This window comes from Pseudorca crassidens, chromosome 20 (assembly GCF_039906515.1).
Source record: "Pseudorca crassidens isolate mPseCra1 chromosome 20, mPseCra1.hap1, whole genome shotgun sequence".
Taxonomy (NCBI): Eukaryota; Metazoa; Chordata; class Mammalia; order Artiodactyla; family Delphinidae; genus Pseudorca; species Pseudorca crassidens.
In genome coordinates, this window is record NC_090315.1 from 2266181 (window position 1) to 2289598 (window position 23418).

Consider the following 23418-nt stretch of genomic DNA (forward strand, 5'->3'; position numbering starts at 1 on the left):
ATGCAAGCTTTCAGTAGTTCTTTCCCAGTGGAGTTGCAAAGAACACACTTAATTCCTTCAGCAATGAGTTGTGTGAAGTGTCATCTACTAGGGAAGCTTGCCCAAGCCTGTGAGTCCAGGGTGTTTATTGGGGGTTGGTCATTTAGACACACATGACTGACTGAGTAATCATGGAAGCTCCAGAACCCCAGAAGGAAGCAGGCGTTCACCATAAATGACATTGTTTGTACAAACTGTCTAGAGAAGTTGGTACAGTATACTTCAAGGGTTCAAGCATGCAGAACACTCTTATGAGTTAGAACATTCCAGGATCTCAGTCCTTAGGAGTTGGCCGAGGGCCAGTCATGAAACAGGCCTTCTTGGGAATGTGCAAAGTGTGACCAACTCAAGTGTGTAGAGTTAACTCTTTCCTGCACACACGTAATAACTGGTCCTCCTTTTCATGGGAAGATACTCCTAAATGGGTTTTATTCATATTCAGTGCACACTTTGTATTCTGGTTAACTACATTTGTTCACTTTTTACTATTCTTCTCTTTCCTATTACAATCTTCCTCTGGGTTACAAGTCTATTTGGAAACAAGTTCATGCTTACCTTTTCAATAATATGGACAGTAAATCTTACCTTTTCCACTCTACTCTTAGAAGTTCTTTCCCTATGCTCTCATGGATATTTTCTGTTTATTTCAGAATGGGTGAGAAATCTTGAAAGCAAAGCGTTGATCCCAACACAGAGCATTCTTGAGGAGGAACAGTCCCATAGCATGAAGTTGGAGAGATACATATGGGATGATCCTTGGTTCTCCAGGTTAGAAGTTTTGGGATGTAAAGACCAATTAGAAATGTATCACATGAACCAGAGTACAGCTATGAGGCAAATGGTCTTCATGCAAAAGCAAGTACTGTCTCAAAGAGGTGCTGAGTTCTGTGAACTTGGGGCAGGGTGTAGCCAGAGACTAAGCATTGTTCCATCTCAGAAAGTTTCTCAAATAGAACATTTCTATAAGCCTGATACAAATGCTGAAAGTTGGAGATGTAACTCAGCCATAATGTATGCAGATAAGATTACCTGTGAAAATAATGAGTATGACAAAGCCTTCTACCACTCCATGCAACCTGTTCACCCTGCAAGGGTGCAAACTGGAGATAATCTTTTCAAATGTACTGATGCTGTTAAATCTTTCAATCATATACTGCATTTTGGTGATCATATGGGAATGCATACAGGAGAAAAACTATATGAATATAAGGAATGCCATCAAATCTTTAACCAGAGCCCATCATTTAGTGAACATCCAGGACTTCATATTGGAGGAAACCAGTATGATTACAAAGAATATGAGAATATATTTTACTTTTCATCCTTTATGGAACATCAAAAAATTGGTACTGTAGAGAAAGCATATAAATACAATGAATGGGAGAAAGTCTTTGGGTATGACTCATTCCTTACACAGCATACAAGCACTTACACTGCAGAGAAACCCTACGAATATAATGAATGTGGGACGTCTTTTATCTGGAGCTCTTACCTTATCCAACATAAGAAAACTCATACTGGAGAGAAACCCTATGAATGTGATAAATGTGGAAAAGTTTTTAGGAATCGTTCAGCCCTTACTAAACATGAACGGACTCACACTGGAATCAAACCCTATGAATGTAATAAATGTGGAAAAGCCTTCAGCTGGAATTCTCATCTTATTGTACACAAGAGAATTCATACGGGAGAGAAACCTTATGTATGTAATGAATGTGGGAAGTCTTTCAACTGGAACTCCCATCTTATTGGACATCAGAGAACTCATACTGGAGAGAAACCTTTTGAATGTACTGAATGTGGGAAATCTTTCAGCTGGAGCTCCCATCTTATTGCCCACATGAGAATGCATACTGGAGAGAAGCCCTTTAAATGTGATGAATGTGAAAAAGCTTTTAGGGATTACTCAGCCCTTAGTAAACATGAAAGAACTCACTCTGGAGCAAAACCATATAAATGTACTGAATGTGGAAAATCCTTCAGCTGGAGCTCCCACCTTATTGCCCATCAGAGAACTCACACAGGAGAGAAACCCTATAACTGTCAGGAATGTGGCAAAGCATTCAGAGAACGTTCAGCCCTCACTAAACATGAAATAATTCATTCTGGAATTAAGCCCTATGAATGTAATAAATGTGGAAAATCATGCAGCCAGATGGCTCACCTTGTTAGACATCAAAGGACTCATACTGGAGAGAAGCCCTATGAGTGCAATAAATGTGGAAAATCCTTCAGCCAGAGTTGCCACCTTGTTGCCCATCGGAGAATCCACACTGGTGAGAAACCCTACAAATGTAATCAATGTGAAAGATCCTTTAACTGTAGCTCTCATCTTATTGCACACAGGAGAACTCATACTGGAGAGAAACCATATAGATGTAATGAATGTGGGAAAGCATTTAATGAGAGTTCTTCCCTTATTGTACATCTGAGAAACCATACTGGAGAAAAACCCTACAAATGTAATCATTGTGAGAAAGCTTTCTGTAAGAATTCTTCTCTTATTATTCATCAGAGAATGCATAGTGGAGAGAAACGCTTTATATGCACTGACTGTGGAAAAGCCTTTAGTGGTCACTCAGCCCTACTTCAACACCAGAGAAATCATAGTGAAGAGAAACTCTGTGAATTGAATTGATGAGAGATTTTTCTTTTATTGTACATTTGATAACACATTGAAAAAAAACCTATAAGTATAATCAAGAGGGGAAATTTTTAATACTAGTTCAGTAAGACTTCTCCCCTTATTAATCAGTAGAAATTTTCATCGTAGAAGAAACCTGTGAATGAAAAGAATAGGCAAAAGCCTTCCACAGTTGTGTAGCCTTTATTTAACATCAAATAATTACAGTGAAGAGGACACCAGGAATCCTACTTGAGCAACATGAACGTAGGGAATGAGACATCTTTTTGTAAGAGATCTCAACTATTTGTGGATCAGAGTGCATTGTTAAGGGAAAAACTTTATCCTAGGAAAAGTGTTTCAACTAGAAATCCGCTGTTTTGCATCAAGCTGGAATATTGGATGGAAGCTTTACAATAACATTTTGTGCATCATTATGGAAACACAGATTGTGCTATTATAAGGGGAGGGTCTGGGTGCCCTTTAAGGAATAGAATATGGAATACTAAACCTGAATTTAAGGGAAAAAAAAGTGTTGAATGGGATATCTACTGTTGATTGAGATTAACCTTAGAAAAGATTAGTAAATGAGATTACTAATGATGGAAAGGTATTGCCCATAAGTATGAGACTGATGTTGTTGGAACAAAAGGTGATACTTAATAACCCAGTGTGTCAGTGACCATGGTTTACTCATTACTGCATTGTTGGACAATTAGTTTGTAATCTGTTTTAGGCAGTCACTGTAAGTTATAATTATGGATACTGAGTCAATATACGTAACAAAAAAAGGAATAAAAAGGACACAAAATTGTATATACATATCTACTATAACATCTAAAAAGTGTATATGCATAACGACTGGAAAGACCCATGGATAAATTAACCCAGTTAAGGTTTTTTTTTAAGTTTTACAAACACATACAGCACTTATCACGTGCTAAACTTTGTTTTAAATACTTTTCAAATATTAACTTGTTCAGTCCCCTTAATTCTATGAGATAGGTACTATTATCCCAGTTTTACAAAGGGAGAAACTGAGGCAGAAATCATCAGAAACCTACCTAAGGACACACAGCTAGTTAGGAATAGAAAGATTGTTTGGCTCCAGAGATTGTTTTAACCACTGTGTTGCACTGCCTCTGCAGTGATTTTTTTTCCCCTAATGTTTTTTTTTTTTTTAATTTTGTCCAGTGTTCTTATAGTAGATATTTGATAATAAAAATCAAATTCCTAAACAATGAGAAGTAAAGTTACCTGGCTTTCTACCCTGTGGGATTTCGGGTACCATGAGAGCAAACCTCCCTTTGGAATACGAAGTCTGGATTGGACATTCAGAATCAGTGCATTTTCTGGGCCCTGGGTTCCCTAGAATTTCACCACCTATGACCCTGAAGATTACAGCAGAGCAGGGGCTGGAGGACTCACTGGAGGTTTGGGCAAGTCAGAGGAAATGCCCCTTGATGGGTTTAGAATGCCCTTCATGAGGCAGAGGGCAAGAGACACATCTGCACATGAGAGCACCATTTCTCAAGGTCTCCGTGGAATTCAATGTTTATATTTTCTTTATCTTCTCCAGATGAAGAGATTACTTGATAGTAAGGAAGATTCAGAAGGAAAGGGAGCTAATCAGTCATAAAATGAGGAAGTTTCTCTGAGTGCTCAGAGTGGAAAGGGGGCAAGATGACTAGGAGGACTTGGGTGGCATTTCTTCGGTTCACAAATATTTCCTGTATTTCCCTAAGGTAGGGCTATAATTAGGGGCCAGCAGTCCTTCCTGGATGGGTTTCAAGGGCATTGGTTAGAAATCCAGGGTACAGAAGGTTCATCTAGTTCTCGAGGGGTCCATGACTCTCCAGTGGTTGAGAAAAAGTGGCCTGCTGGTATGGTGGGACTCTGTGCTCACTGTCAAACTCCTGAAGCTGGCGCTTCCATAGGTATGTAACAGTGACCCTACCTTAATGTATAGGGGTTGCCCAGTAAAGGTTGCAGGGGTAAATTAATTGGATTTCTTGTATGATTTGTGCAGAGATCCTTGGAGAGAATAGAGGCAGCACTATTAACCTCTGTAAGAGACAGCAGCCTAATGCATCAAGAGGTGTACTGCCAATATATGGGTATTGTATTCTAATACCCAAAGTAATATACTTTGAACCCAGATTTTCTGATTTAGGGACTACAAAGGATTTTGTAAGTTATACACAAATATTCCACAAGCATCCTGGCAAGTTCTGTAACTGTACCACCAAGCTTAGTATCTTTTAAAAAATATTTCTAAAAGGGCCTCCTGGACTTTTAAAGTGTCCTTCTAAAAGGGTCCCAGACTTCTGCTTCCTCCTAGAAGGATTCCCTACCTCCCTACCACCTATTACACAACCTTATGTATGCCCAGGGCTCCCAGGTCCCCTCTTACCTCCCTATTCTAACCCACATCTAGCTCAGTTCATTGCCCTTTTGATCCCCACGCTCCACTCTTCCCCAACTCTGAAACCTGCTGGGCCCAGTTGGAACTCTCCATTCAGCCATCTTCTGCTGTGACTGAAACTTGGGTTTCCCCTCTGCACAGTACCTTTTCTTACGATCCTTGCAGGGAGTGGCTGCTTTGTCTTCCACTCTTCTTCATTTGTTGCTTCTAGATTGTTTCCCCTCCCTTCTCTCTAAAACTGAGTTCTGACTCTTGGGACACCAAACTGTCATATCACTCCTGCTTCCCTCTGTTGCAGTCACCTTATGAATGGTTCACTCTTCCCATCCGTAAAGATTTCAGCTCTTGCTGTATTGCATCTAAAACCACCCGCATCATAATACTTCCTGATTTTATTGTCCAGGTAGATGATCTTCCTGTGTCCTGACCTCACAGTTCTTTGACCTGTCTGCTCACGGTTTTGTCACCCACCCTGCAACAGACAGTCACTCCCATTGTCATCCCTAGGACCATTCCATTACCAGTGACTGGAACCTCCCCACCATCGGTTTCAAGTGTCTTTTCTTAAGCTAGTTGGCTGTTTAGTACCAAGATTCCAACAGTCCCTTCACTGAATCTTCCCTTACGCTTGTTCCCAGCAGAAGACTTTGCTTCCTGTTTCCCTGAGTGATAGAAGCCAGCAGAGGCCTTGCATGACATCTGTCCACCTTCTCTACCCACTTTCCATAATTTCTGTGCCTTCCCACTTGTGCGTGTATATGAACTGACTGGGTTGGCACCAGAGCCTGTCCCATGTCCACTACTCCAAGACATCGCTCCAGCAAGTTTCCCGTATCTCTTGTATCCTCAGGTTTTCTATATATACTGGATTATCCCCATGGACATGTAAACATACTTAAAAAAAAACAAAACAAAAAATCCTCTGGCTCCTGAATCACTCTCTGCTTTGTTTCAGAAAGCAAAATATCTCAAAAGTTGTCTGTTCTTGCAGTCTTCACTTCCCTTCCATTCTTTCTTTCTTTTTTAAAAAAAAAATTATTATTTTTGGTTGCATCGGGTCTTAGTTGGAGCACACGGGATCTTTTGTAGTGGCACATGGGCTTCTCTCTAGTTGTGGCACGCGGGCTTCTCTCTAGTTGTGGCACGCAGGCTTAGTTGCCTGGCAACATGTGGAATCTTAGTTCCCCGGCCAGGGATCGAACCTGCGTCCCCTGCATCGGAAGGCGGATTCTTAACCACTGGACCACCAGGGAAGACTCCTTTCCATTCTTTCTTGGACCTACTCCAAAACCTGCCTTGCTGCAAGATGACCTCCACATTGCTAAATCCAGTGGTCAGTTCTGTTTTCTTCCTTGACGTTATCAGCAGCATCTTAGATTCTTAGATAATAGATCATTTCCTCCTTGAAACATGTTCACCTGGCCTTTGGGACTTGCCTCCCGCCTCTCTCATTTCAGGCCCCATTTGCTGTTCCTTCTCCACCTCCTTTACCTCTTACTGTCAGACTGCCCACTTCCCATCTGCTCACAGTGCCTTGATCTCATCCAGTCTGGAAGCCCTGTAAACACAACTGGTATGCTGATGACTCTCCCTTTAAGGCCACAGTTTGATGAGTTTTGAAAAATGTCAACACCCTTGCAACCACCACTACAACAAAAATAGAGAATATTTGCCCTTCTCCAAAAAGTTCCCTCATGTCTTTTCATAGTTAATCTCCACCCTACCCCAAGACCTGGGCAACCACATGTCTGCTTTGTCAGTACGTATTAGAATTGTCTTTTAGGGTTTTATAAAGATAGAATCATACAGTATTCATATGCGACGTTTGTATGCAGATTCTTTTGCTCAGCATGTTTTGGAGGCTCATCCACGTTGTAGCATTTATCAGTAGTCTACTTTCTTTGCCGAGTAGCTTTCCATTATGCGGATGTGCCACAGGTAGTAGTCATCCTGTTCACCTGTAGATGGACATTGACTTGTTTCCAGTTCTGGGCTAGTGTAAATACAGCCGCTATGGGCATTCTTCTTCAGGGCTTTTTTGTGTATGCAGGTTTTCATTTACCTTGGGTAAAGACCTAGGAGTGGAACAGCTGAGTTGTATGGTAAGTAAATGTTTAACTTCATAAGCCACTTCTATGGGCCTTTTAATCTGATGTCTTTATTATGTTTTACATTCTGGGAAATTTATCTCTTATTTTTTAATATTTCATTTTTGCCATTTAAAAAGTTTCTCTTTTTAGGACTCCTATTATTTAGATGTCAGCATATCTGTGTCTGTTGTTCATACCCGTTACCTGCTCTTTTATGTCCTCTAGTTCCTTCTCCTTTCTTTCTTTTGTCTGGACATTTCCTCAGCTTGCTAATTTGTTTCTCAGCTGTCCATTTTGCTGCTCATTTCCTCTATTGTGTCTTCATTTCAACCACTATTTTACATTTCTAATATTTCTACTTGGTTCTCTTTTATGTGTTCTTATTCTCATTTCCTATTGTTAGTATCATGCCATATCTCTTTAAATGTACTTAATTGACTAAGTTAAAATTTTGGTCCATCTGTTCTAATATACGTGCTTCTGGTGGAATCTGTAATCCAGTGTGGTGTTTTTCTTTCTGAAATAGTTATGCTCAGAAAATTGCTTACTGCCTGGCCAGTGAGCACATTTATTTCTCTTAGGGAAGCAGCTACTCCATCAGTTTTTATGCATACATGAGACAGGATCAGATCCTGGTCCCTGTAAACCCCACTGAATTCAGGGGTGGGAGGATGGATACTAGGATGGAGAGGTGAAGGCATCAGAAAGCCAATCACTGACTTCTTACCTCACAAGATAACTGAAATGTGATTCACCAGCCCAGGGCTCTGTGGAGGCAGTGTGGAGAAACATGTGCCTGATGTGATGTAGTCTCTGCCTGTCTCTCAGCTACTCCAAAGCCCTGCCTTGATTCCACTCCTCGGGAAGCCTGAACCAGAGGCTGTGTCACTGCAGCTGTGGGTGATGCCGGACCATCCAGTCAACGAATTCTCCTCACTTTCCACCTCACTGCCCTCTTTACTTGCTTCATCGCACACGTCACTACAGAACATCACCTGGTCTATTTTTTTCCTTCCTTACTGTCCACACCATCTCCCGAAACCACACATTAGGCTGTGATCTCCATGGGGGAGGGCACCTCGTTGGTCCTGGTCGTGCTGTGTCCCTAGTGTCCAGTGGTTCTGTGAGTGCTTGGAACACACCAGCAGGTTGTTGCTTGTGCTTCCCAGCAGCCCGACCTCATCAGGTGGGGTGGCCATGAGTTCTCATCATCCTGGGTCTCCTGACCAGGGAGAGGAGACTGGGGGTGACTGTGGAATGGTGCCCACAGGGAGAAGGGCTTCGCAATCATAGACAGATGGTCAAGAACACCTGTATGTGGGAGGACTAGTCAGAAGGCTTGGCCATAAAATGGGGGGTGGGGGTGGATATCAAAGACACCACAAATCAGACTCACCTTGTGGGCAGAGGAGAGAAGTGGCCAGGAATGTGGGCGGTCCTGCTCTCCAGCAACACAGAGTGTTCAAGTCACGAGGGTCAGGGCTCATCCCAGCCTTCCCTGCAGATGCTGTTCTGTTTGCACAGGCAACACCCTCCCTTGTGTCGTCACAGAGACAAAATCGCTCTGCAGATGGAGTGAGCAGCACTTATGGGCAGCAATGTTCTCAAGGTGGGTCCTCGTGGTGGGAGGAACTGCTGAAGAGTCTAGACAAGTATTTATGCCCTGAGGATGGAGGGTCCCCAGGTGGAGAACTGGGGGCCCGACTCACAGGGAACCCGATCAGATTTTCCAGCAGAAAGTCACTAAGTTTGGCCTTGCTCCCCAAACTCCTGATCCTAAAAGTCACTTGGGGGCTTATTAAAAATATAGACCTCCTGGCCCCAACCCCGATCCGCTAGACCCAGTGCTCTGGAGATTCTTGTCATGCTGGGAGCAGACATCCAATGGGACCTGATATGGAAGGAAGCCAGCTTGGATTGGGATCATTATGGGTCCACCTTGGGCAGAACCCAAGCAAGGTGTGAGGGACTCTAACCCGGCCCCATACAATGATGACACCATAGGAAAAGTTGGTAGCCCAGGCTTCATGTGGCCTAGAGGGGCAACCCCAAGATCCTCTTCAAAGGGTTCTGGGATAAAGGAGGGGTGAAACCTGGAGGTGAGGGGTGACAATGTTGAACCTTTCCTCCAGGCTCCTGGAAAACAGACAGTTGGATCCCTCCAACCTTTTGTGTTCCAGGAAACGGCTTACTGTGAAGGACAGATGGGACTCTTGACCCCTCTTTCACATAGGACAAGGCTAGAGCCAGACTCTCCAAATTTCCATTCACTCTCATAAATGATTAGCTAGACTGATCAATCAGAACAAAAGTCTGTTGAGTTGACTTCACCAAACTTTAGTTCAGCTTCTTCACTCCCCAAAGACCCTTGAACTCTGACTTACTCCTAAGGTTAAATAAGTATTCGAATGCAGGAAATTGGCCCCTCTCTGGAACCAGCTGACAGCAAGACATCTCCTGTTGCAGTCCGATCTTCCACTCCCCGCACCCGGTTCTTTCTAGCCTTGTTCACTCCTCCCTATGAAAGAAAGTTCCTTTCTGTGCAACCTTGGAGATGCTTGCAGATCTTACTGTCAAGAGTGTTCTCCCTACTGCAACAGTCCCCCTCTCCTTACTGGAATCGTCTTTCTGAACGTAGTCTCTCCTTGCCTAAGCTTGATTTTGTTTTCTGTTTGGCAGAAGTTGGCTCCAGGCCCTGCTTCTGGGTCTGGTCAGAACCCACAGCAGGAAGGATGACCTCCCACAAGGCCTTGGTGAGCTGCCCAGACAAGCACGAAGGCTGGGTTTCTGTATGGGAACCACTGAGCAACTTTAACCAGGAAGGACAGAAAATGCTTTTGTTTTTAAAGAGGTCCTAGTGGCTGCTGTGTGGATAATGACCTGATGGAGGCAACCGTTACCAAGGAAGGCAAGCGCGGAGGCTACTGTGTTCGTTCCGGCAAGAGATGGAAACTTGGACCAACGTGGTGCTGCAGTGCGCAGAGAAGTGATGAAACGCTTCACCGTACAGATTCAAACCGCTCAGTGAACTTCAGAGCAAGATAAACACAAAGAAACCACATTATTAAAAAGTACTGAAGCCCAAGAGAAAAGGTCATGGTCATGGTGGAGAAGCTTGGATCGGATTTACCTTCTTTCCGGTAATAATTAAAAACTCCTAACCTTGAGCAAAAAGCTTAAGGCAACTGGAGAACAACCGTAGCAGGAAGAGACTGTGGTGGAGCCCATCCTCTGTTACCTAGGAGACGCGGCTGGGCTGCACAGCCTTCTGGGAGTTGTGGTCCATAGGCCGGGTCCTGGCCTCCTCGGGCCTGTGAGGCTCAGACTACAACTCCCAGAGGGCACCGTGGCGTGCCTCCGACTAATGAGAGCACTCAGGCCGCTGAGAGACAGCGGCCTGTGCAGGCTTCTGGGAGTTGTAGTCCATGGGCTGCACTTAAGATCACCCAAAGTCGGGCTTCCCTGGTGGCGCAGTGGTTGAGAGTCCGCCTGCTGATGTAGGGCACACGGGTTAGTGCCCCGGTCCGGGAGGATCCCACATGCCGCGGAGCGGCTGGGCCCGTGAGCCATGGCCGCTGAGCCTGCGCGTCCGGAGCCTGTGCTCCACAACGGGAGAGGTCACAGCCGTGGGAGGCCCGCGTACCGCAAAAAACAAACAAACAAAAAAAACAAAGATCACCCAAACTCAAAGGCTTTTCTCATTTTTTAAAAATAATAGCTTTGACAGGGAGGGACAAGACAGGGGTAGGTGATTAAGAGGTACAAACTACCATGTATAAAATAAATGAGTTACAAGTATGTGTTGTACATCACAAGGGATATGCCAATATTTTATAGTAACTTTAAATGGAGTATAATCTATAAAAATTTTGAATCACTGTGTTGTACACCTGAAACTAATATTATGAATCAACTACACCTTATTTTAAAAACAGCTTTGAAGCTTTGAAAAGAAATGAGTTGCCAAGCCATGAAAAGACATGGAGAAACATACTACTAAAGAATATATTAAATAAGTATTAATAAGTGAAAGGAGCCAATTTGAGTATGTATTCAAGGCTACATACTGTATGAGTCCAACATATGACATTCTGGAAAAGGGAAAACTATGGGGATAATGAAAATATCAGTGGTTGCCAGAGGGTTGGGGGAGGAGAGAGGGATGAATAGGTGGAGCATAGTGGATTTTTACAGAAAGGCAACTGTGCTGTATGACATTTTATAAGATTGGATACATGTCATGATACCTTTGTCAGAACCCATAGAATGTGTAATGCCGGGAGTCAACCTCAACATAAACTAGGGACTTTGATTATGATGTGACAATGTAGGTTCATCAGCTGTAACAAATGTACCTCTCTGGTGTGGGATGTCAATCATGGAGAAGGCGGTGTGTGTGTGTGTGTGTGTGTGTGTGTGTGTGTGTGTGTGTGTGTGTATGAGGGGGCAGGGGGTACGTGGGAACTCTGTTGTGAACATAAAGCTACTCTAAAAAAGGAAGTCTTTTGAAAAAACAATAGCTTTCTTGAGGTATTCACATACCATAACATTAACCTTTTTAAAGTGGTTTTTAGTATATTCACAATATTGTTCATTCCTCACAATTATCTAAATCCAGAACATTTCATCACTCCAAAAGGAAACCCCATTAGCAATTACTCTACTCCCTATTCATTCCTCCCCCCAGCCCTTGGCAACCAGTAATCTACATTCTGTCTGAATGGATTTTCCTATTTTGGACCTTTCATATAGATGGATGATATAATGTGGTCTTTTGTTTCTGGATCCTTTCACTTAGCGTAATGTTTTCATAGTTAATCAGTGTTGTAGCGTAAATCAGTACTTTTCCCCTTTTCTTGGATGAATAATATTCCATCATGTGGATATACCCTTTTTGTTTATCCATTCATCAGTTGATGGACATTTGGGTTTATAATAACTTTTTGGTTATTATAAATAATGTTATGAACACTGTTTTATGTTCTTTTAGGTGATGGTCAGTCAGGTGCAGCCATAAGAGGAGACACAGGAGAGTAGCAGGAAGAAACAAAGTTTATTATACTCACAGGTCCAAGAAAGACGGAGTTACGGCATGCCACGAAGGTCCACACATGCTGTAAGCCAGGGAGCGGGCTCAACCAAGCAGGTGGGGAGCAGAGAGTGAAGACTAGCCCACAGGCAAGTGCTTTTATTAAGGGTGTGGGTAGAATACACAGGGATAAGCATGAGGTATGTCATTGGTGCTTTTGAATGTTACTAGGTCATGTTCAGGGGAGAGCAAAGAGGAAGCCCCTTGTAGCAGGGGCCAGCCTTATCACTTGATAAGCCTGGTCACCTGGGAGGGGTGCTCACAGCCTGTTTGCGGGTATGTTGAGGCAGCAGGAAAATACAAAATTTAAAATTTTACAATACGATGAAATAGGTGAAAGGGGTAAAAAGGTACAAAGATCCATTTATAAAATAAGTCATGGGGATGTAATGTACAGCATCACAACTGTAGTTAATAATGCTGTATTGCATATTGAAAGTTATTAAGAAAGTAATTGTTTTTATTTGTCTTTATTTTTTATTGAAATATAGATAATTTACAATGTTGCATTAATTACTGCTGTACAGCAAGGTGACTCAGTTATACATATATATACATTCGTTTTTTATATATTCTTTTCCATTATGATTTATCACAGGATATTGAATAGAGTTCCCTGTGCTATACAGTAGGACCTTGTTGTTTATCCAGTCTCTGTATAAAAGCTTACATCTGCGAGCCCCAACCTCCCATTCCATCCCTCCCCCAACCCCCTCGCCCTTGGCAACCACCAGTCTGTTAAGAGTAGATCTTTTTTTCTAAAAAATATATTTATTTACTTATTTATTTTTGGCTGTGTCTGGTCTTAGTTGCAGTGTGTGGGCTCTTCATTGTGGTGTGCGGGCTCTCTAGTTGTGATGCAAGAGTTAGTTGCCCCTCGGCGTGTGGGATTTAGTTCCCCAACCAGGGATCGAACCGGCGTCCCATACATTACAAGACATTCTTAACCACTGGACCACCAGGGAAGTCCCAAGAGAGTAGATCTTAAAAGTCCTAATCACAAGAAAAATTTTGTAATTATATATGTTGTAATATGTATATGTGACAGATATTAACTAGACTTATGATCATTTCACAATACATACAAATATCGAATCATTATGTTGCACACCTGAAACTAATATAATGTTAATGTCAGTTACACAATTGAAGTTACACTTTAATAAAAAAAACTACAATACAATCCTCACTGTAGTGCTCCAACATCATTAACAATATTATTTGGGGTGAATAACACTTGCCACCTGGGTTGTGGAGATGCTAAACTGACTGGGACGGCTGGACATGGCCACTGACGGCAAATTTTGGTAAAGGTGACAATGAGGAATTGTCCTATAAGGCATATGACGAAGGTTGGGAACACAGTTTTGCAACCGGACACACTACTTTGGAAGAAAGCCAAGAGAACAGGTCAGGCACCTCTGGATTTAAGGGAATCTGTTGAAAGGTTTTGGTGACATTATGAAAGATCTTATCTCTTGGCCTAATCCTCATAGCTTGACCTTGTATTCGCTACACATCTGTCAGCATTATTAACTCACAGTGGTATTCTGATGCTTGTAGGATTCATCCAGCTGGGCTGGGTGCACAGACTGTAAGAACCAAGTCTAGGAAGAGCCAGGTGTTCACAGACCTATCGGAGAGGATTGGGCAAGGCAGTAGTGACCATTGGGAAGTTGATATCCCAGACCAGCCCCAAAGACAGCGGTGTCCATGGGGAGCTTGAGAGACCTAAATCCAGTCTAAAGGTCACAGTACCGAGAGGGAGCCCCAAACTAAGTTCAAAGAGACACAGCAGATGAACTCATCCAGACAGGCTTGATTGGGGGTGACTCTGAGACTGCGGGATTTAGAGAGAGAGCGTGGGGCGCTTGTTCTTACCTGGCTCATCCCCGGGCATGGCAGGAAGGGAGGAAGGCAGATTGAGCTGTTGTAAGAGCAGAGCAAGAAACTTCATGGTCCACAGAGGGCGTATATCTGGAGGCCTGCCTTGTCATCTCCTGACATTCAGGAAGGACAGCTGCCCTTTGGGGCACAGCACACGAGGAACCAGCTCCTAACCCCAGGGGACTTTACAAGCCTCGAACGGTCTCTGGTCTGTTCACTTATTCTAATTGGTAGGAGGAATGAAAACCTGTTTTCTGTATTGTGGGAACTACCAGATGGGCAAGGGGCACGTCCAGGGGACAACCTTCTTCCATGCCATCTAGTTTTCTATCCCATTTCCACATTTTCAGATGATTCATTTAATCTCCTTTAAAGAAACTTCTGCAGATGGCCACTTGGGTCTAGGTTTCTGAACAGCACCCCCAGAGGCTGGAGGAGTACTGAATTGCTTTATTGAAAATATTATACTCTCCCATTTTACAACCAGAACTAACGTTCAGTGCCCACACTCTTTTTGAGCTTTGCATGGACTCCTTTATTGAGCCATCGCTGTAACCCTGTGAAGTAGGTTCCTGTTCTATTCTTCTGCTGAGGAAACTGAAGCTCAGAGGGGTAAGTAACTTGATCAAGCTCAAACATCTAGGAAGCCAGAGATGAGGGTTAGAATTCAGGCATTTGAACACAGAGCCCTGCTGTTTTCTCTGTTGGCTTCTTATGATGTGTCACATTGAATTATTATTATTTTTTAAATATTTATTTATTTATTTAGCTGTGTCGGGTCTTAGTTGTGGCGTGCATGTGGGATCTAGGTCCACCACCAGGGATCGAACCCGGGCCCCCTGCACTGGAAGCATGGAGTCTTAGCCACTGGACTGCCAGGGAAGGCCTCACATGGGATTATAATTGATTTCTATCTGCCTCCTCACTAATCTGGACGTTCTCTGAGGGCAGGGACCTGTTCTTATTCACATCTGTACCCAAGAGCTTAGCATCCCTCCCAGCGCACTCACTCATTCTGTTAGGCTCACCACTGGCTGACCTGATTCTGTGAAAGAATTCCATATGGCAACGTGAGCTGACTTCACACTGGTGGTTCCCAGTCAGAATGCAAACATTCTGTAGTGAGAAGAGCTCCTTAGTTCCTCAGAGAAATGTAGGACAGATGCTAGCCTACAACTAAATACTTCCTTTCACCCATACGATAACAAACTAGCAGTTTTGGAACGATGGACAGGTTCAAAGTTCTTTCGCCATTTTATTTTTGTTTGTAATGGAATTCCCACTTCATTTGTGCTTGTCTTATGCAGGTGAGTTCAAACCAGCTGGACAAACAACATGCTTAATGGGTAGCTTCAAGCATGATTTCACTTGTTTTAGAGGAAGTAAAAAGGAGTAATTATATTTCACTGCTACAACTTTTCTTTTCCAGGTTATATGCAGTCACAAAGACCCACAAATGTCACCCAAAAGCCCACACTGTACGCTAAGGAATTTCAATTATCTCACGTTCAAGGAGCTTTCTCAAAACACAGAGGTGAGTCATTGTTAGTATTCGTTCAGTGAAATGAGAATGTATTCTGGGGTCCTCTTATGTGCTATATCAATGTGTCTCTTCTTTTTTATTTTAACATTAAAAAATTTTTAAATTTAGTTTTGGTTACATGGGTCTTCTTTGCAGTGCGTGGGCTTCTCATTGCAGTGGCTTCTCTTGCTGCAGAGCATGGGCTCTAGGCACGCGGGCTTCAGTAGTTGCAGCACGTGGGCTCAGTAGTTGTGGCTCATGGGCTCTAGAGTGCAGGCTCAGTAGTTGTGGTTTGCAGGCTCTAGAGTGCGGGCTCAGTAGCTATAACGCACGGGCTTAGTTGCTCCACGGTATGTGAGATCTTCCAGGACCAGGGCTTGAACCTGTGTTCCCTGCATTGGCAGGCAGATTCTTAACCACTGCACCATCAGGGAAGCCCAATGTGTCTCTTCTTATATATTTGTTAGTAGCATGGTCCATAAAATAATAAAACTAGATAAGCATTGCTTGGAAATTATATCCTATACTCTTCACTCTCCGTAAGCTGGGTGACAGAAGGGCTGTGACTATTGGGCCCTCCCTGGCCCCGGCTCTCCGACCTGATGAGAGCACAGCCCTCTTCAGCTCTGTGCTAAGTTTCTCCAGGTCCTCAGCTTGGGAAGAGGTTTCCCAGCTTGCGTGACTGCAAAAGCAGATCAGGACCCAAATGTAATGTGTTCTTAATGGTCCAGATTCATGAAAGGAAACACTGGATGCAAGCAGAGCAGCATGCTTTTGCAAATTAAGCCACGCATTTCTATCAATACTAGGCATTGGAATAAATTTATTGAGAACATTTACCATCTTAGTTATTTGGATACTACGTTTTAGGCCCCCTCATCTAATACCAAGTTACATCTTAATTTTCCTAAGTGCATCTTAAACCTGTCTCTTCTTTCTGATCCCCTTCAACGTCCGTATAGCTCCAGCACGTACTACACCCACGCCATTCCCAGGGCGTACTGGTAAGTCACGGCATCTGGGAGGGTGGGTGGGATCCATGGACGTTCACACAGCTGCTGTGCTGTGTGGCTCCAGAGGGCACCCCGCGCTGCTTGTCACTAACCTGTACAGCCCCTTTGTGCAAATTAGAAAAAGCCGTCCCCCGCCCCATGGTTGGATTAGTAATGATGTTGCTTGGGGCAGATTAGAAAATAGCACAGAGGTCAAAGCATCAGGAAATACAGGAAAAAAAAATCCACAATTAATCCATCCCTCCATCCATCCCAAAGACGCTATTACCCTCCCTAAAGCCCAGCTATAATATTTCACTTCCCAGTTCACCACTCCCCACCCCCTCGCCAGCACCAAAGCCCAGAAAAGGAGTTCAGGCCAAGGTATCAGAAGACCCACATTCTAGTCCTTACTTTGACACTAACTTGTCTTGTGAGATGGCAATAGAAGTTCACTGAGACCTCTGCCACGCCTGAGCTTTGGGTCCCAAGTGTAGCTTCTGATACAGAGACAGAATTGTCTAGTCAGGTCACTGGAAGACTCCCATTTTCTCCTGTAACCTTCAGCTCTTTGTTATATGGAAAGATGTCTACCTCATAATAGGGAAAATACACTAGAATTCCAGTTTTCAGCTATCATGTTGAAAATAGGCAAAATACTTCACAACAAACTCTCCTGGCAAAGGAGTAGAGAAAGATAATCTCATATCTTGTTTGTAGGCTAGGAATGAGTACAACTTCTACAGAGCACAATTGGCAATTCTTATAAAAAGAATGCATTCACTTTTTGACCCAGAGTGTTGAAATATACCTGGGATTTGTTTTAATCAGGAATGATAATACACGCAGACACAGAAATGGTTGTCATGAGGGAAGACCTTTATACACACGGAATCCTAGAAACAGAAGGCATGGCACAGCATGCCAGGCCATGTGGGAAAGGACCAGAGTGGGTTAGGAGGCAGGAGGAGGAGAGGGGAGAGAATGACCCAGAGCTTCTATTGGGGGTTTTGAGGGAAGAAATGGGTGAGGTAGAGTAGGTACATGGAGTAAGCTTAGTGTTGCATAGTTTGAATAATTTTGGTGGGCTCTGGGCTATACGAGTGGTTTTCAGGTGTCCAGTACCTGGCCCTGGGGTGATTCAGGGCAGAGGGAGTATTGGCCTGGTGTGTGAGGGTTTGATGGTTGGTTTGAATATCAAAGACACCACAGGGGAGTCGCTTGCTGTCTCTGGGAAATAGCCAGCCCTGAGAGGTGGAGCCTTCCCAGGATGAAGGCCCCAAATGGTAGACCATCAAGGATATAGAAAATAAGAAAATAGAGTCAATATACCCCGCAATTCCATTTCTGGGAATTTTATTTAAAATATGCTATTCCAGGGAATTCCCTGGCAGTCCAGTGGTTAGGACTTATTCACTGCCAGGGCCTGGGTTCAATCCCTCGTCAAGGAATTAAGATCCCACAAGCCACGTGGTGTGGCAAAAAAAAAAAAAAAGAAAGTAAGCTACTCCATTTCCTTAGTTCATTTACCCTCCCCTTTTTCTTGGTGACTTTCTCATCTATTTTTCTCATCCCACAAATACTCCCAACATATCTACCCCAAGCTCGCTCTTAGGGGATGACCTTGTTTCCTCCATCACTGACAAAACACAAGCACTTGACAGAGTGTCTGCATCCCCTGATCCAGCACAGTTGTACTTTCTCATTTTTCCTCCTGTCTAGGCCAAGGCTGACCCCTCACCTATGCACCAGCTAACATCCCCTCAGGCCAACTGGGGACACCTGATTCTCTCTCCCTTTCCAGGAACATCACAGTATTTAAAAGTATCATCCCCGTTCTTATATGAACATGCTGTCGGTTTTCCCATATTAAAAAACAAAACTCATCTCTTGATCCCTCAGCCCCCTCTGGGAGCTGCCCCCATTTCTCTTCCCTCCATGAGAGCAAAACTCTTCAGGAAGTTTCCAAAACTTGCTCTCTCCAATTCCTTTCCCCCTGTTCTCTCTCAAACCTGTTTCACTCATGCACATCGATAACATCTCCTTTGACTAGGTCTCCAATGACCTTCCCATTGCCAAGTCCAGCAACCAATTTTCAGGAGTCATTGTATTGAAACAGACTGTAACCCATACACCCCCACCCCTAATATTTCATTAAGAAAATCTGAAAACACAGAAAAGTTGAGAGAATCATAGAATGAACATCTATGTAAGCCACACCTAAGGTCTACAATTAAGCGTTTAATCTGCAAGCATTTTTACAGTCCAGGTTCTTTTTGTCATGTCAGGCTGACTTCACATTGAGGTATGAATCTCAAAGTACTTCTCAGCTCAGTCGTTGAACCAGTGAAGGGACAGAAAGTGAGGGAAGGCCACGTTTGCAACAAGGAGTAGCACTTCAATTTGTCAGATTTTTACAAGTGGTATTTTTTTTTGTTTTTTTAAAAATATTTATTTATTTTGTCTGTGCTGTGTCTTAGTTGCGGAACGTGGGATCTTAGTTGCGGCATGCAAACTCTTTAGCTGCAGCATTCGGGATCTATTTCCCTGACCAGGGATTGAACCTGGGCCCCCTGCATTGCAAGCATGGAGTCTTACATACTGGACCACCAGGGAAGTCCCTACAAGTGGTTGAGTAATGTACTTAGTCAATTGCTCTTTTGTTCAGTTTGTACCAACAATAGCTCTGTTTATTTATTTTTATTTCAGATAATGGGAGAAGTGGTACACCTGGTCTACAAAAAGCATCCAAGGTTTTGTAGCACATTCAGTGGGCCTAAATACCAACCCCAATACAGGTTTGCGGAATTAGATTCTGAATTGCCCTACAATATTCCTTTTGTAACAGCACTACACAACCTAAGACCATCTGGGCAACACTTGAGTTGCAAAACTAAGGCCACTCTCCTTTCAGATACATCAATGGCTGGTTCTGCTATACTGAGTCAGGGATCCAGTCTCATAAGAGAGGACTTTGACCAAAGACAGGAAGCAGATGGAAAAAGGAATCAGAGATTGGGTGAGAATTCAAATTATATTTGTTCACACAGGCTGTACAATCTAACCTCTGTGGTTTTTTTTTTAGTTAAGAATACTATTTTTAAGGTTATTTCTGATTTTGTCTGCCAAAACAATATGATTAACAAATATATTAACTGATAGTCGCACCTAAAATGAGATTTTATGAGAACTTTTTTTCCATTTTTAGCACTGATTCCTCATAGACCTGCTATTGTTCAAGTAATTACAATTGCGTGTATAGCCTTCAGTATTGCCCTGATATGTGGGATCACTATTTCCTACATGATATAGTAAGTCTATGGTAAATAACTTTTACCATCCTTAAGTAAGACATAACAAGTTAACTAGGTTATTATTTTGTGATAGTAATGATGATGATGGTGATAATTCTTATAATCCTTAAATTATTATGGTCATTATACATTTTCAGACACTGTTTTTCAGAATATGGGCTATATTCATGTTGGGTCATGATATAAATGAAAAAATTTAAAAGAAACTGGATAAAAAGAATTTTTAAAGTAAAAATAGAAATTAATTTTTAAAAAAGCAAGGAAACAAACAAAAAAGAAACAGGACAGAATACAATTTAGTAGAATAGAAAGTATTAAAGTAAATGTTGGGCTTCCCTGGTGGCTCACTGGTTAAGAATCCACCTGCCAGTGCAGGGGACACGGGTTCCAGCCCCGACCCGGGAAGATCCCACATGCCACAGAGCAACTAAACCCGTGCACCACAACTACTGAGCCCACGCACCACAACTACTGAAGCCTGTGCACCTAGAGCCCGTGCTCTGCAACAAGAGAAGCCACCACAATGAGAAAGCCCACGCCCCGCAACGAAGAGTAGCCCCCTCACCCCAACTAGAGAAAGCCCACGCAGCAACGAAGAGCCAAAGTAGTCAACAACAACAACAACAAAAAGTAAATGCTGATTTTCAACCTTTTCAGACTCAAGATTGTGAGGTAAATCTTATCTCTTACTGTGGATCATGATCAAAAATGTTTGAAAGCCACAGTCAGAGATGCTGTCATCCTCCCAAAATGTGGCTTTCTAGAGTGAACTTGATACTTTGGAGGGAATCTTAATAGTGCAAAGCAGAAAAGAGTGACCACTCTCTCTTTCACTAGAAACTTATTATTAATGCAATAGTAGGGGTAATAGTAGCATTTAGGGAAGACACTTCATCTTGTTCGCACAAATAAAGCTTGTGGTCAAGCTCAGGTTATGTGATCATTTTGAAATTAGTGTCAGACGAAAGCGAGCCGCACCGTGACATCATGCTACTCTGATCAGGAAAAACACATTGATTCCTATTCTAGGATTTAGTTCCAGGACTCCATTATATCCCATCAGAAACAGCTTGAGGAAGTACTAAATTATTTACTCTATCAGAATTAAGTGTGTACATGGGAAATGTATTGCCATGTATGGGATATTTTTTAAGGTAGCCATTTTAGAACCACTTGGAATATGTCAAATGAAGGCAAAATTAAAGGTAAAATTGAAGAAATTTTGCTAAGGAGAGAGTGTCCCCAGTATGTTTGGTTCTGGGTTATCTATGACTCAATTTATGTAACTAGAATTTCAGTTTATTTCATTAGTCTAGACAAAGATGTTAACATATGAAGATTGCTAAAGTAACTCACTACAACGTATCCTCCTGGAATTTCAGTGTCCAATTAAATTACTGAGCTAATGTCAACATTTACAGCTTTTACATTTGTGTTACCCCCAGTGGCATTTTAGAACCTGAGGCAAAAGTAAAAATATGTGCCCCAAAGTTCATGTTTTTACATAAATTTTAGTGGTTAATTTTTTCCAGAAGTACATTTTTGAAAATATATTGGTGAGTTTGATTTCACTTAAACCAGGAAAGTAAAGTTATAATAAATTTTGTTTCTGGTAAAGATAAAGTATTTAAACTTAAAATAATGCTGTGAGTTATGATACAGCACTTTTCAATTTTTAAAATATATTTCAACTACTTTAATGTTTTGGAAAAGAAGAACCGCAAAATAATACATAAAAACATGTATATAGGGACTCACATTTTCCCTTTTGACTCAGTCTCCCATATCGTTCATCACAGCACTAATGGATCCTGTCTTTAAAATTTTGATATTTTGTTTATTATGGATTTTTCCCATTCATTTCTTTTTCTCTTTTTTTTTGGCCATACCATAAGGTTTGCAGGATCTTAATTCCCCGACCAGGGATTGAACCTGGGCCCTAGGCAGTGGAAGCACTGAGTCCTAACCACTGGACCGCCAGGGAATCCCCTCATTTCAATTTTTTACAATATTAAGTCAAAATATTTATCCCCATTACTGAGTTTTTTGGCACCCCCTTAAACTGTGCACCTAAAGCGAGCACCTCACTCTCCTCACCCAAAATCTGGTCCTGTTCCAGCTTCCTGATTATCTGTAACAGTGTTTATAATCAGGCCATTTCTTCCTGCTACAGAGCATGATTCTGGAATGTTCCCCCTACACCCCTTCCTCCATCACAGTCCCTTAGAACACAAATAAGTTAACCCTAAAATGGTTTGTTATTACATGAGTCAAACACAATTAGGAAGGTAAGTATGTTAGGAGAAAGTAGAACACTCTATTACCCATTTTCACTTCACACAGAAATATCTGTTCAATGATCCACTTCCAAGTTTGGGCCTAGGGTGGGTGAGCGAGGCACTCACCTCAGGTGCAAAATTTAAGGGGGTGCAATAGTCAAGAAACTCAGTAGTCAAGAAAAATAATAATTTATTGCAATATTTTTAAGTCTAAATTAATGCCCTCAAAAATCCATGATGAACAAAATATCAACATTTTAAATACATGATCAGTGATGATGTCGGGCCAAAGCATATTGGAGACTAAGCGAAAGGAAAAATCAGCGGTACCTATGCTACCTTTATTTAAAATGTTGACATTGTGTTCCTCATGGATTTGTTGGCATTAATTTTTCTTTTGTAAAATATTGCATTAAGATGTTATTGAACTTGATCATGGAGGTTTGTGCCCAGCCCGAGTGCCCCATTCCTGTCACCTGGCTCCAAATCACTCACTCGCCCCTTTTCTGCGTGTCAGCCCCAATCTGAGTTCTATAACTCTATAGAACTATAGAATTCTATAATTCTAATTATATTTCTATAATTAATTATAGTTCTATAATTATTTGGGTTCAAGTCTATTTCTGCTTCCTCCCCCATGTACTAGTGACCCCTTTGCCGTCAGAAAGTCACAAGATTAAGACAGGATGATTTAGTGGGAAAATTGTGCTTTTAAATGTACCTATTTTGTCCTCCAGTCGACTGGTACAGGCTGAGGAAAAACAACAACTTTCGTCACTCTATAAAAATGTCAAGATACCATTATTAGGAGATGAAGAGGAGGGCTCTGAGGATGAGGGTCAGGATGAGTCCACGCACCTCCTTCCAGAGAGTGAGAAGGAACCGGAAAAGTTCATTCATTCAGGTAGAGGGTCAACCAGCTTTTCTTGTCAGATCCAAAATCCAAGGGAAGCTGAGCTGACAATGATGGTTGGGTTTTTCATGGCAAAACTAATGAATATTTACAGCCGCATATGCAGGAATGAGCCATTCGTATCAAATTACACAGAGGGGCAAACAGCTGTGTGGTTGTTTTATTCCTTTTGCAAGGCAATTCCAAGGACTGAAAAGAGAGTTCAGGAAACAAGACTTTTCCTGGACTCAACATTTCCCTTAAAC

At 42.4% G+C, this 23418-nt stretch overlaps 2 protein-coding genes across 2 annotated transcripts in view; both read left to right on the plus strand.

The window, feature by feature from the left end:
- ZNF606 (zinc finger protein 606) overlaps positions 1-2654 on the plus strand; it is a 52780-nt gene extending 50126 nt beyond the window's left edge. The window contains 2 exon segments of the mRNA XM_067721113.1: positions 690-2461; positions 2464-2654. Coding sequence (XP_067577214.1) covers positions 690-2461; positions 2464-2505 — 1814 coding nt within the window. The 3' untranslated portion in view covers positions 2506-2654.
- Positions 2655-10060: 7406 nt separating this feature from the next.
- C20H19orf18 (chromosome 20 C19orf18 homolog) overlaps positions 10061-23418 on the plus strand; it is a 32678-nt gene continuing 19320 nt past the window's right edge. Inside the window, exons 1-6 of the mRNA XM_067720666.1 lie at positions 10061-10213; positions 15367-15499; positions 15583-15687; positions 16638-16679; positions 19876-19978; positions 22998-23164. Of these exons, the coding sequence (XP_067576767.1) occupies positions 10061-10213; positions 15367-15499; positions 15583-15687; positions 16638-16679; positions 19876-19978; positions 22998-23164 (703 nt within the window). The remainder of the gene's footprint in view (positions 10214-15366; positions 15500-15582; positions 15688-16637; positions 16680-19875; positions 19979-22997; positions 23165-23418) is intronic.